This window comes from Lichenostomus cassidix, chromosome 18 (genome assembly GCF_008360975.1).
Source record: "Lichenostomus cassidix isolate B80296 chromosome 18, HeHo_3.0, whole genome shotgun sequence".
Classification (NCBI taxonomy): Eukaryota; Metazoa; Chordata; class Aves; order Passeriformes; family Meliphagidae; genus Lichenostomus; species Lichenostomus cassidix.
Window position 1 is genome coordinate 7,453,273 of NC_139498.1, and position 14,326 is coordinate 7,467,598.

General features: G+C 41.7%; 1 protein-coding gene across 2 annotated transcripts in view; it reads left to right on the forward strand.

The window, feature by feature from the left end:
• Positions 1-14,326, forward strand: part of SEC14L1 (SEC14 like lipid binding 1) — a 39,082-nt gene that overhangs the window by 13,751 nt on the left and 11,005 nt on the right. For both annotated transcript variants that reach the window (XM_085077874.1, XM_085077875.1), the window contains exons 3-7: positions 9,973-10,122; positions 10,213-10,344; positions 12,342-12,470; positions 12,718-12,952; positions 13,646-13,755. In XM_085077874.1, coding sequence (XP_084934000.1) covers positions 9,973-10,122; positions 10,213-10,344; positions 12,342-12,470; positions 12,718-12,952; positions 13,646-13,755 — 756 coding nt within the window. The remainder of the gene's footprint in view (positions 1-9,972; positions 10,123-10,212; positions 10,345-12,341; positions 12,471-12,717; positions 12,953-13,645; positions 13,756-14,326) is intronic.

A 14,326-nucleotide genomic window follows, 5' to 3' on the forward strand; every position in this document is an offset into this window, starting at 1 on the left:
TCAACAGTGAACTATCAGTAAAATTCCATTTACCTAGAAGATTGCTTCATAGCCTGTTCTGAATCTCCTGCTTTATTTATAAGGCCTAAATTATTTTAATTAAATATTAAAGTATTAATTTTATTCATGCCTGAAAACACTGAATGCCAAGGCTGAGATTCCTTGGCTCTGCAGCCAACAAATTTATGCTGCCATGCAGAGGAAGTTTGCTGCAGACCTTCCTGTCCCCCAGAAACTTCTTGCTCCTGCCTTTTCTTCTATCCCCTTCCTTACTTTTGGTTTTGGGCCCTCTTAAGTGAATTAATGCTTCTTTTAGTATAACTCAAATTTGTCAAGAATGCTTAATGAACACATATTATTAAGTATTTCCATGGATAAACTGAGTGTTTTACTGATCTAGTTGGTGCTAAATGGAGCATTCTTTCGATAAGTTGCCTGTGAAATCCTTTTGATTTCTGGTTTGTATGCTGGTAGATGAACAAGCACTTCCTTGCAGAGAATATAAACTAAAACTCTGAAATGAGTGTAAACTTTTTTTTAAATGCTCCAAGGAAATTTTTTTCCATAAAATTGTTACCATCCTCTTAAGGCAGGGGTTGATATCTTCTATAACTTAATAGCAATAGGGAATTACTTCTAGATCCTGTTCATTGAAGTGGTTCTAATATGCATAATCCTATCTGGTTGATTCTCAGCCTGAATTTCTCCAAAATTCTGTGCAACAGCTACCAGAAGTGAACTTGTTGCAAACAGTATCCTGCGATTGACAGCTGAGATAATATCCCAAAGTCCATGAGGTATGGGGTCATGTTTTGTGCAGTGAGAATGTTTTGGTTTCAGTAAGACTCCTGATACTTTTTCTCCATCTTGACCTCAAATGAAAGAAGTTTAAACACAAGCAGGACAAGCTAAAATGGGTACCAAAGTTTGGGAAGATGGTGTGGATGCTGTGCTGAGTTTCCTTGAAGATCTATCCAGTTTCAGTGATTGCTTTTGCAATGACCTGGAAGATGTCATGAGCAGTGTGCTGAGTTTTCAGCTGTGGACTGGGCAGTGCTGGGGTTAGTGGTTGGACTAGATGATCTTAACAGTCTTTTCCAACCAGAATGAGTTCATGATTCCCAGTGCATTCCCCCTCACGGGACTCAAAGCCAGGTTACAAGAACTGGCCTGCAGGATTGCTTTTAGGGCTCTTGAAACTGCCAAGCTATGCATTTGGTCTGGACTTGGAGTGTAGTTAAAACCGGTAGTGGTCAACACTGTAACCATGGAAATGCTGCCTGAACCACAGAGATGAGCAGAAATGCCTGTACTGGTGTGTTGATGCAGTTGCTTTCACTTGGAAGTGCTTTGTAGCAGTTCAACACATGAAAGGTCCTGCTGTCAGAAATCCAAGGTGATGTGCTGTGTAAGCAGCACTCTGTGAGCTATCGAGCTGCAGTTTCCTTTATAACACCATTTCAGTGGTATTCTGTGATGTTTGTGATTGGCTATGTGTATAAACTGTGCTTATGCCTGAAAGTTAACATGAAGCTGTTCCTTTTGCACTGCAGAAGACTTGGAAGAGATTGAATAGGTGTGAAGTAGCCTGGACTGTGTCTGCAGAGCTGTGTGGAGATAAAGCTCTGTTCTGTCTCTGTTCTGAAAGGTTGTTTTGCTTCCCCATCTACATCCCTCATGTGTTTTGGATGAGTGGTTTGAAGCCAGGAGCCAACAAAAAATTGTCTCTAAATTTTTATGGTCCTAGAGTAACTTAGTGGAGCTAAAGCACAAGAATAACTTCTCTGCTGTTTCCTGTCTCCATAGAGATTTTTAATTTACTGAATCAAAGCCCTTCTTACAAGATCACAAAGTAGTTATTGAATTTGAGTTTAGTCTGTATACTGGGTTATTTTGTAGTGGTTATGGGCAATGTCCTCATTGTTTTCAGGAATTTGCAGAATGGATGTGAAGCTGGGAGGTTTCTTGCTATGTTTCTAGGATTTGAGCAGCAAATTGCCTGCTTGGCATGTGGCAGGGCTGTTAACCTGTTTGGTAGAACAAATAGATATTGTTTGTTCAATGGTGACATCCACTGAAGACAAGATCACTTTAACAGGTAGAGTCTATTTGAAATGTTCAAGAAACTTAACTGGGTATTTACTTAACTGGAAAGTGCTGAGGGCTTCTGGTACAGCTAAATGTAAAAATGGACAGAACAGTCTTCTTTTTATATGAAGTAATAAAATGTGAGGCTTTATATAGTTAAGCTAGGGGTGAATTTTAATGTATTGGAATAAATCTGCTCATCCTTTCTTCCTTTTTCTTTGTGGACCTTACAAGGCACAAGTGGGTTGTTCATAGCAGTGTAGAGCCTGAAATCCTTTTCAGTGAAGCCTGATTAGATCAACAGAACCTCTTAAACAAGTATAAGCATCAAAAGAAGACAAGGACGAGTACAGATTATGCTCTTTTATACACCTAATAAAACCTTTTCTTCCATGCAGGACTCTTGAGTGGCAGGGGGCTGCCAGTGGCAAGAATTTAATGGCTTTGGTAAATGCCAGGAAAAGAAATGTTTTCTTGTTCACCTCTGCTTACAGATGGCTTCATTTTCCTCACCTCCTGGTTTCATGGAGCATTTCTCAGGGATTTCATTTCTATTCCACAGAAGGAGAGGTGAGCTGAGGAAGCTCAATTTGCTGGCTGCTAAGCCAGTTATGGTTTCAGATGCTTTCCCTGAGTCAAAGATACTGTATAGAACAAGTTCTTCTAGCACTTCATGCTCCAACAAGGCCCAGTAAAGCCCTGGTGGTTAATGAAAAGGTTTCTGCAGTGGCCTTCAGTGTTTGTAGGGAGTAAGGGCTGCTTGGAGCATGGTTATTTAACAGCTGTGGGTGTTCAAAGCCCAGGGAGTGCTTAGAGACTGCAGGGTCCTGTAAAGTCTGTGAGGTCAGGACTCAGTGTGGGAAGCCTCTCCTGGATCTTCTGGACAGAAGACCTGGGCTGTAAATTTGAGCACCACTTCAGTGCAATATCATAAATATGGCATTTGAAGAATCTGAATATCATGCTGCAGTAAGTTTTTGAACCACTGACAATTTCTCTTCCCAGATACTGTACCTGAAAGCTCTGATCTCTGCCTTGGAGTGCATCCAAGGTTGTTTTTCAAGATTGCTTCTCTCGCTGTTTGAGAAATAATTAACCTTCAATTACAACTCATGAACAACATCTGTGCAGAGTAGATTCTTGTTAGCACTTGTCTGATAATTTGTATAATAACGTGTTTGTGTGGTCTATTAAAAAAAACCAACAAAACCTAGAGCTTCAAAAACAAAAGCCATTGCAATTGTAGTTCAAGGATTTGATGCATTATTTTATAAAACTTTCACAGCCTCCTTTATGCAAATTTAAGACTAACTCTACTGTTTATGAACTTTAAGGTGGGAATGTACTCCTGCAAAGTAGGAGTTGGGCCATTTTGGGTAATCACTTGGGAATGCTTTGCTTTGGAAGACTGGATATGAACAGTGCTGTTTTACATTTTTAATGCACTAAAGATCATTTAGTTAGAAAGTTCCATGTCGGTATCACTTTTTATGCTTGTGTTGTAAACAGGACCTCTTTAGCCTCTGAAATGGAGCAGAGTGTTTGTCTTACCCATATTGACTTGTCCTATTGATTTTTCGGTGTACCTTACAGAAGGGTTATTTATTTTATCTTGGGTACAATTAATAGGCATCATTACTATTTAGATGGCCAGATTTCATCTTGTACCAGGGAACAGAGGGTGAAGACAGCTTATCCTGTTCTTGAATGACTTGTACCACTACAGGGTATAATGCTTTTGGATTGTAATGGAGGGAGGATAGAAGATGGACAGAGTGGAAACAGGTCAGGATGCAGTTGTAGGAAAGTGTGATGGGGAGAAAGGACAGTTGTACAATTATTTTTTTTCCTGGATTTTCTTCTCCTCTGTGGAATTCTGTTCTGCATGGAGTGGAAGAGATTTTCCCTGTTCCAAAATTAACGTATTAAAGGTATATTCAAATGTGTGGTGTTGTGACTTTGCTTCTTTTTTAACAAACCAAGATGGAACAGAACCTTCCTTTCTAATGGATGCTTGCTGCCTGCTTCATTTGTCTTAATTCTCAAAATCTTTGCAGCATCTCTCTTTCAGCTGAAGAGTTATAATTTTTAATCCAAATTGCTTCCACACAAGGTATTTCCTGATGTACTTTCTAATTGCTTAATCCAGTTCAGTGATCAATTGTTATGCAAACATTTTGTTTGTTGATCTTGCTCTGATAGGCAGCAGGTTCACCATTGGTGAATCTTGCTGGAAAAGCTTTGGGGGAGTGTATTTGTTCTAGCTCGAATTTGAACACTTTTAAACACCTTTTCAAAGTAGAAATTGCAATGGAAGGCTTAAACTTTTTTTCTTTCCCCTTTTAAAGTAAGCCATAGTGTGCTCTACACTCTGACAGTCATACCTCGATGGCATGGACTGGGCTGAGATTTACAAAGTCAAAGGACTGTCAAACTACCTCATATTTGTCAAGGACCAGGAATGGTACATAAAGGAGCTTTTTGTTTAGAGGATACACAGGCACACACTCACTGACAGGTCTGACCCTGCCTCTCGTGCTGATGGGTTGTTTGTAGTCCCCACAAACCTCATCTGTAGTCTGTGTAACTAAAGCCTTCTGCATCTTTTCCAGAGAGAGTTCTAGAACTGAGTGCCTGCCAAGCAGCCTTTGTTTCCCAGCAATAAGAGAATAACTCCTCTCTTTGTAAATGAGAGCATTTAATGAAGTGAAAACACAGTGGTCAAAAAAACCACTTAAGCCACCTGTGAGCAAGTGCTGCTGTGGAGAGCTGTTCTAAGGGGGAAGGTCACTGCACAGAGCCAAGGGTAGCTTTGTTGCCTGGGAGCCCTGAATGTGCCCTTGGAGGACTTGTCCTTCCAGGACTGGCTTCACAGGGGATTTTCTTCCTAGAGAGCTGACTACCTGTATGTTAGAGATGTTTGTGCTTCCCCAACGTGCAGTTCAGTTCACGTTTCCTCTCCCCAGTGCCTGGGAGTGTTGTTACCTTACCAAACCCCCTATTTCTGGAGCTTTGAGGTGTATCCACTGTAACCATCTGCTCTCTTGCACACACGCCCCCAAGCTGATCACTCCCATGTGAGCTACATCCCTCAGAGGCACAGGCAACGAGATCACACTGTTTTGTTCAAGTCTCATGATTTTTATACTGCTTTGAACAAATGTCATGATTTTTATACATATGTATGGATTGCAAAGGGAGTGGTAGAGAGCTCTGAAAAGCAGACTACAGGGCATGAAAAGTTATTTGCTGATCTGTGAGACTTCATCCAGAATTATTTCTTTCCAAGCTCAGCTGCCAAGAATTTAAAACCTCTTGGTTGCCCTCCCATAAGTCGCTGCTTTTCCTATTGATCTGCAGTGCTCTAATGCGAGGGGAGGAAGGGATGCAGGGCTCTGCAGGAATGATCAGGCTGCTGGAATGCAGCCTGTCGAGCCAGGGCAGCATCCTGCTTGAGTGACCCTGCTTGTTTCTTGTGTGTTTATGAATAATTCAGAAATCCCACACACTGGAAGTGGATAGGAGAGCACAGGGAATATGTGTATGCACTTGCAGATTGGTACCCACACATGGTCAGGTGCTGCAGGCAGAAATTAAAGTTAGCACTGAGTGCTGCAGATGAGATTGGGCTGCCAGGATTAATCTGTTTGTGGGTTCTCTTGAGGTGTCCTTGGAGAATGTGGTGCTGCTCTAGGAATGCTGCTTTTCCAGCAATTTCAGACAGAAAACATCAAAAAGAAATAAAACATCTTAACAGCTTGATTCATGCTATTAAGCTGTTAAAGCCCTCAATATGCCTAATTTTCAATATGCCGTATTCCACCAGGTTAGAATTTCTGTTTGGAGGATTTTTTTTTTCCTCTTTTAAGTGTAGAAGATCGTTTTGAGTCATCTAATGGAAATACTAAATAATCCCTATCCTTGAAGGCAGGAGACTGGGAATATATTAATCTGGCCAGAGAAGCTGAGTAATTTATTTGCATAAATGACTGACTCTCCCCACTGAAAGTCGACTGAGCACATGCCTATTATCAAGGTATTTTATTAGCCCTAGGCATGGCTTGAGAAGCCAAAAGCCAGAAATCTTTGAAAACTGGGTTGGGGTCATACTTAAGTGCTGTTTTAAAGGTGGTATATTGAAAGAAACTCATTTTTCCTGATATTAGAATTCCAAAATCTAAGGGCAGTGGCAGCAAGTACAATTCCCTTGGCTATGAGAAACGACTGCAATGGGTTTAAAATAGTCTGGCTATTGAATTGCTTTCATGTCTTCACACTCAGCTGAAATACTAGGAAGGATAAAAGTGGAATAAATCCTGTTATTTTGACTCTACTCTGAGCATGAGTTGCTAAGGGAAGCAGTTGGAAAAGAAGCTTTATTACAGTGCTATTTTGGTTGAAATTATGCTTGTCAGTGCTCTTGCTGTTAACATGCATTAAGAAAGTTAAATTTGCAGTTCAAGCTGCTTCACCAGACTGTGTTTTTCTTGATGCACAATGCAGCTTCTAATGTATCAGAGTACACAAATGTTCCAGAGCCTGGTGGGAAATTGTAGAAGTACATTACTGAGGAATTGCAGAATTGCAGACTTAAACTGAGTTTTTGAAAGATCAGTACGCAGTTGTCTCAGCCGAGGAGGTGTTGTGACTTCATGTCAAGCCCAACGGCAGCTGAAGGGTTTTGAGGATGAGCACATCTGTGCTTTTGACTTGTGCTCTGTGTCAGTCTCCAGGGTGTGTTAATGTGATGGGAAAATAGAAACAGTGTCATATCCTTGCACCATTCTTGGATGCATTTAGTGCTACAGCAGCAGCATTTCACTCCTGCATGGAGTTCTTCAGGATTTTCTGTACCTGCTTCTCTTTTGAGGAGCTGTCTTCGATTGCATCTGTACAGTGAAATTGGAACACTGATGTGGAATATCTGATTTTAATTGTAAAGAGAGACCTATCTGTCCAGGTTTAACCACAACACTGTCATACAAGGAATGGGCAGCATTTTATAATAAATTCTGCTTTATCAGCCTGCTGGAGGAATGGTGCATAATGCAGTTCAGTTATTTCCTGTCTGCAAAGCTGAATTTGAGACAAAAATTCTGGTTCGAAACACTCCAGTAACACAGCAAAATCCCTTCAGTTCTACTGTAAAATAAAAGCAGTGTTTGATCTTTCTTTAATCTTCTCGTGCTCCTTTAACAGCTCCAGTCTTGGCCATGCAAATCTGCTCTGACTCAAGTGACTCTTGCTGTGTTGTACCACAAATTACAGGTTTTCTTCCTGTGCTGGGTTGGTTCATGGTGAAAGGAGATCTGTCAGTGTCCTGTAGCGTTCAGCAGCTTTCTTCTGCCCACTCTACACTGTGAAAGAAATTAGGTTGAATATTTTGGTGTGGCAATGGTTTGCTCTGATCACCTTTTCTTCAAGCAGGGCTGTGCTGAGAAATGGTGCATCACAAGGACATATTGGCAGTGGGGCATAAAGAAATAAAACCAGCCTAATTTAAGAGCCTAATAAAATTGACTGTGAACAGTTTTCTGTGTGTATGTTCTTTAGGGAGAAAGAATCTTAAGTCACTGTTAATCTCTTGGAAACCCTCAAGTACTTTGCTGTAAGCATTCAGCTTGCCAGCTTTTGGCAGATAATTATTTTGCTGTCTTCCACATTGAACACATTCAATTCAGTCTTGCCATTTGAAACAACACGTTCTTGGGCATTTTTTTGTTCACAGTTCAACAAACAGGAGCAGGTAGTGCTCTGATTTGCAAATGTTCGCAGGGCAAACACAAAGTGTTTGGAGGCCTGAGATGAGAAAAGCATCAACATGTGCAATGAAAGAGACTTGCCAAGGCTTTGACATAAAGGAGGCTGTTCAGATGGGGAAAACTTGTCATCCAAATGTAAAAAAGACTTTGCAAAATGTTAGATACCTCCTGCCCCTGCTCTCCTGTCTATAAAATAATTGTAACATAAGGCCCTCAAATAAAATAAAAGTATTAAATGAAGAAATGTGAAAACCAGAAATACTTCTAAATTCTGCTCCTTCTGGCAATGTTTTCTTTCCCTGACTTTAACTGCAATTAGTGTAGTTAAACACTGTTAAAATAGAGATTCAGAAAGAATACTGAGACTTCTTCAGGGTTACACATGAGCAACTAAAATGTACAGCCTTCTGTCCAGAACAAGAGCCTTGTAAAAGAAACAAGAAACTTCTTTGCCATACCAACAGGACAAAAGAAACTTCTTATACCATGTTAATAGGACCCATCCTCCCTTTGTCTTGGCCTTGTGAAAGATTTTCTCCCCCACTGCTGCCTATTGTGTTACAACACTAATGCTCTGTCACTACTATTGTGCACACATCTCTGAGCCCAGGAATTATTGCTATTCTTCAGTTAAACCAAACCAGCTGTGCACAGATGAAGGCTGGAGAAGGGAGTGTGTGTAACCCCTTCCCTGGCTGCACTTCTTTTCCTTACAGAGGCTCTTTATGAACTCGGGACAGTCATGCTGCAAAAACGGTTTAAAAATATGCACAAGGGGAAAAAAAGCTGACACTGTTTTAGTGCCTTACACCACTGTCACCATAGTAACACTGCCTTCAACTAGGTCTGAACACTGGTAATAAACTGAAATATTTTAATTGTTCTAAAGGGAGAATTAAGAGACCTGTTCTGTTCCAGCCCCACCATTGCATACTTCATGCAGCTGCTGCTTGTTTTGTTCCACACCCTCTCCCTGTTGGTGCTTCAGCCCAGCTGTTTTCAGAGCAGTTAAAATCATCTAAAGAGACAGAGTGGATATTTTACCTCTTTTAAAGAGTTGTTTTGTGATGTTCTCTCTGATTTCCTTTATTTACACTTTCGTCTGCATTGGGACACCTTGCAAAATCCTACGTCTTCACCAAAGCCAATGAGGTTCTGATAACAGCAAAAATTGGAGGAATTCACAGTATGAAAGGCAGGCTAAAGAGTTAGTTGCTTCACTGCTACCCCATGAGAAAAAGAAAAATGACATAGAGAAGCAGAGATACATTAATGACTATGAAAGAAAAGGCGAAAAAATAACAATTGTCTTATATTTTCCAGCCACAGTGGTTTTAAAATTAAAATTCAAGAAGTTTACTAATGGGGATAACACCCCTTTTCCTAATACTTGTTTTAGTCACCCAGATCCTTAACTATCCTGTCTATGTCTGAATTAATACTATCTTCTCTGTGTGTCAAGTATTTAAGAGATGAACTTATTTACATGAGTGTGTTCTTTTACCAAAGTCAAAGCTGTTGCAAGAAGTTGTACATTTTCAGAAGTGTGAAATGAGCTCATTGTATTAAGACTGACTGTTGTTGGACAAAACAGCTGATAAACTGCAGTGAAATCATTAGGAAGACACTGTGCTCAGGGAGCTTGAGAGCTCTATTAGCTTAAGAAATAGCTTTTGAAATGTTTTTATTAGACCTTGGGGAGCTGTATGAAATCCCTCTAGACAGCTTGGTGAAACACCGGTAATTAGTAAGTGGGTTTTTTTAATCCAACACATAATTGTTTTGTCTTGTGGTATTTTTGAACTGGAGGGTCTGATTTTCCTGTTCCTGTTGTCAAGGGGGTTGTCATGGCACAGAATGAGTAACTTCCTTTTCGGAGGGAGGGGAGAAATGGGTTATTTTGTGTGGTTTAAAAATTGTCTTGCTGGAAAGGAACATATTAATAAATGGATTGTTTGGAATGCACTGTGACTCTTTCAGCTCTAATGTGGATTCAGGAAGGCTCAGCCCCTTCCACAGAGACTCTGAAGGGCATTGAGCCTCCAAATGCTGGTGAAGGAACTCTAAGCACACCCTCAGCAGTTAATGGTGCTGACTGTTTGTTCTATTTCCATCGTTACAGGCATATGAAAGAAGGTTTCCTACGTGCCCTCTGATCCCCATGTTTGTAGCCAGTGACACTGTAAATGAGTACAAGAGTGAGGATGGAGCCATCCATGTGATCGAGCGGCGCTGCAAGCTGGACATCGATGCACCACGGCTGCTGAAAAAGGTGATGAGCTTTGAACTGCCTGCTTTGTGCTTCTGCATGTCCCTTCACATGAATATTGTACCTTAACAGAATCTCTGCCATCTTCCCCAGATTGCAGGGGTCGACTATGTCTACTTTGTCCAGAAGAATTCTCTGAACAGGCGAGAAAGGACTCTCCATATAGAAGCCTACAATGAAACCTTCTCTAACAGAGTCATCATTAATGAGCACTGCTCCTACACAGTGAGTAACAGGCCCTTGGTGGGGCTGCAGATGGAGCTAAGGCAGTGCTTAGATCCCAGGACTCAACCAAAACTTGGGCTGTTCCTGGCTTTTGTCTTGAAAGAAAAAATAGCCAACACACCACCCTGAGTGATAATTGTTAGTGTTAAATGTAACACACTTGCCTCAAGAACTGAGACACGTTTGGCACCCTCTTGTTTGAGCATCTTCTCAGAGAGCAGAACACAACATAATTTGCCATGTTTGACAGCTCTGTTTAGGCAAATCTGCGCTCTGTAGCAGCAGTGTGGGACTTGGTGAGGCTGCTGACACCCTGACAGAACTGCCAAGGGAAAGTTCAGCTGATTTGCCTTCTGCTCAGACAGAAGTTCACTGAGTCAGCTATGTTTTAACCTATCTTTTTTCATTGTTCTTTGTCTTCGGTGCAAATGTTGATGCAGAGGGGTCTGGTGGCAGGCCTGCTGCTCTGCTCTGGTCATGGTTTATTTCTGGATGGCTCAGCCCATCCTCATGGGCTCTCAAAGCACAGACTGTAGCAGTAGAACTTCAAATTGATGTTAAAGGTCAGATCAGAGCTAACAAATGTAACTGATTTATCTGTATTGCAGCACTCTTTTTATGTGCAGGTCATAACATTTTCTGTTGTGTTTAACCTGTAGTTAAAAGATCACTGGATGTCAAACCCACTTGACACTATTATCTAATCTTTTTATAATTATTTCTGCCATTATTTCCAGGGCAAGTTTAAAAATGCTCTTCCACTTACTGCAGTTTTATGTGGAAGCTCTGTTTAAACAGGGGAAGTGCTGTACAGAGAACTGCATGTGGTAAATATGTACAAAACACAGCACTTCTCTTTGCTCTACTCAGTCAGGAAATTAGTAGGTAAATACAAAACCAGGTTTTTAATGGAAGAATAATCGTTTCTAGAAGCTCATTTTTATTAAAGGTAACTTATAATTGAATTTATGAAAATACAGGAAGTTTCTTAAATGATGTTGTTATGATTTGTACTTAGGCTGTACAAGCTATTCTTGTACCTCCCGTTCCCTAAAGCAGAAACAGAAAATAAAGGGAAAAGGTTTTTTTAATCTAGCTGTCTCCTTATAAAGTGTTGATCATGTTCTTAGCCAATTTTAGAATGTTTTGAGGGGGAGGGGAACCCTAAGGCATCAGGCCAGTTGCAAGCTCAGAAATCCAGCCTTTCATGATGTTTTTGTAATGACAAAATCAGAGCCCAGCCTAGAAATTGCTCGAACAAATCTGTTTTAGCTGAAGAGAGTTTAAAAACCAGCTTTTTGTAACAGTATCAGCATCAATCATAGAATTGTTTAGGTTGGAAGAGACGTTCAAGATCGAGTCCAACTAAAAGTCTGTTTCAGGATCATGTCAGTAAAGCAAGAGATAAGCTGAGAGGGAAGGTGTCAGCTGAGTGAGGAGTGTGCACTTCTGTCTGGGGCATTATCATGGGAGAACAAACTAAAATAGTTTTCATTCTACGAAATGCTAAAGCACCTCCTAGGTCAGTGAGGGAACAGTCTGTTGAAACACATCTGGACTGCAGTGCTTGGAGATACTCCCACTGTTGTGCTGCAGGGCTCAGCCTGGCTCAGCTGGCCCTGGGCTATCAGCCACAGCACAGAGATCACTTTTGCTCTGTTCCACAGACACCCTGGAGTCCCATCCCTTATCTAGACTGAGACAGTGTACAGATGTGCAGTCCTCTGGCTCTTGGCTGGTGCTCTTGTGTTTCTCCACCCTCCTCTTTGTTGTTATGACAAAAAAAGAGTGATGGAACCCATAGGAGGTCTTCCCAGCTTTTTGTCCTCTGGTATTGCCTCTTCCCAACATTGTTTTGCAAGTGAAGCAAGACACTGCACATTCTACTTGAATGTTTTTGACTGTGTGAACCTGTAAAACAAGAAACATTTCAAATATTGTGAAGGGGAAAAACCCCCTACACGGATAACTGAGCTGCATGATCTTTTGTCTTTCAGGTTCATCCTGACAATGAAGACTGGACCTGTTTTGAGCAGTCAGCAAGTCTGGATATCAAATCTTTTTTTGGTTTTGAAAGCACAGTGGAGAAGATTGCCATGAAGCAGTACACCAGCAATATTAAAAAGGTGAGCCTGCAACTGGGAAGGATGTGCCTGGCTCCAAGTCACCAAAGGACAATGAAGCTGCTGCTAAGTAACAGGCTGCTCTGCTCAGAAAGCTGGGTTGCTTTGTTAAAAGCCTGGGGCAGTGTGTCTGTGTGGGGCTGTTTCAAGTGGAATCTTTACAGAGGTCTGATCACTAATTGGGTTTTCAGCCCAATCCTTTTTAAATGGGTGAGCTTTCAGTACCTGAAGTAACTTTTCTTTTTTGAAGGGAAAAGAAATAATAGAATACTACCTGAAGCAACTGGAGGAGGAAGGAATAACTTTTGTTCCTCGCTGGACTCCTCCTGTTGCATGTAAATCAGAGAGCAGCACATCCCACCCAAGGAGACCAGTGTCACCTGCCATTAATATCCCAGAATCTGCCACAAAGGAGGGCTTGAACAACAAGGAGATCCTCAACACCTCCAGCAGCCCCTCGGAGCCCACCGCAGGAACACCAGATGGTATGGGGAATTGCTTTTTTCCATGTTGAACTGTGATAGCTTTGTACTGGAGAGGCTCTCAGCACTGGGCAGCTTCTCCTGGGCAGCTGAGGAGCTCCAGGTTGGCTCTTTGGTTGGTGACATGCAGTGTTAAAGTGTGAGCTCAGCCAGCAGTGACATGTGGCGCAGCTCAGGGAGCTGCTACAGGCTGAGTTTGTAAGTGGTGGTCAGGTATGAGCAGAGAAACTCTTTGCTGTTCAGTGGGTTGAAATGAACAGTTTGCTTCTTGACCTGAAGGTCAGGGATGTCTATAACTATAGGAAAAATGGGGAGGAAACCGCTTAACTTCCCTGGACTCAGTCTTCTGAGAATTTGGGAAAATTCTTGCACTGGGAGATCAGAGCTTCTCTTAAGTGTTTCTAGAAGCAGCAAGCCAATGGTGCTGTGGATTGATGAGTATGAGTATACTGGCAAACTGCATCTACAAATGTCTGCTTTTCCTCCTTCCTTAGTTGTAGAAGGAGAATTTTATCTTCTTCATGAAGATGACTTTCTTTGTTGCCTTGCTCATCTTTTTATCCATTCAAAGGAGCTTTATTCAGATCTGACTGCACCGAATGCAGCAGCTGCTTTGAGACAGCAGCAAATCACATCACTTAGTACTCTGCCTCAGTCAGTTCAGGAGCACTCTGATCACCTGTAATCTCTTTTTAGATAAGTTGGATGCAGACTACATCAAGAGGTACCTGGGGGACCTGACCCCGATGCAGGAGAGCTGCCTCATCCGCCTGCGCCAGTGGCTCCAGGAGACGCACAAAGGCAAAGTGAGTTACTGGGGGTGTCCTGTGGCTCAGGGTGTGTGACACACAAGGTGGGCCTGGGGAAGTGTCCTGCCACACCCCCTGGGGCTGACTGTTCCTGTCAAGTGGCCCTCTGTGGTCAAAACCTAAATTTAAGCAGTGGCAATAGGAGGAGTTCATTGTGACTGTCCAGCTGACTTTGCCAGCTGAGGTGCTTAAATAATTAGCATGAAAGTCTCACAGAATGTCAGTTAAACTGCCTCAGGAGAATAATATCAGTTTTACAAGTCTTCCTGGTTTCTACAATGACCTTATTTTTGCATTTGTTTGTTTTGGCCAAACATCATACTTTTGAATACTGAAACACTGGTAGCAGTGGAGCCAGTTAAGTCACTGATAGCAAGGCTGGGGTTTTTCCAGTGCCTTGTGATTTGCATGTGTGTCTCAGCTTCCTCTTACTTAACAATAAAACACAGTCTTGTGTTCTGTCCTGATTTATTTAAACTGGGCTGGCTTGGCATGGTCATACAGGTGGAAATGATTACATTAGAGTTTATGAAATTTTTATATCCCTTAAGAAGGTAGCTGCAGTGCC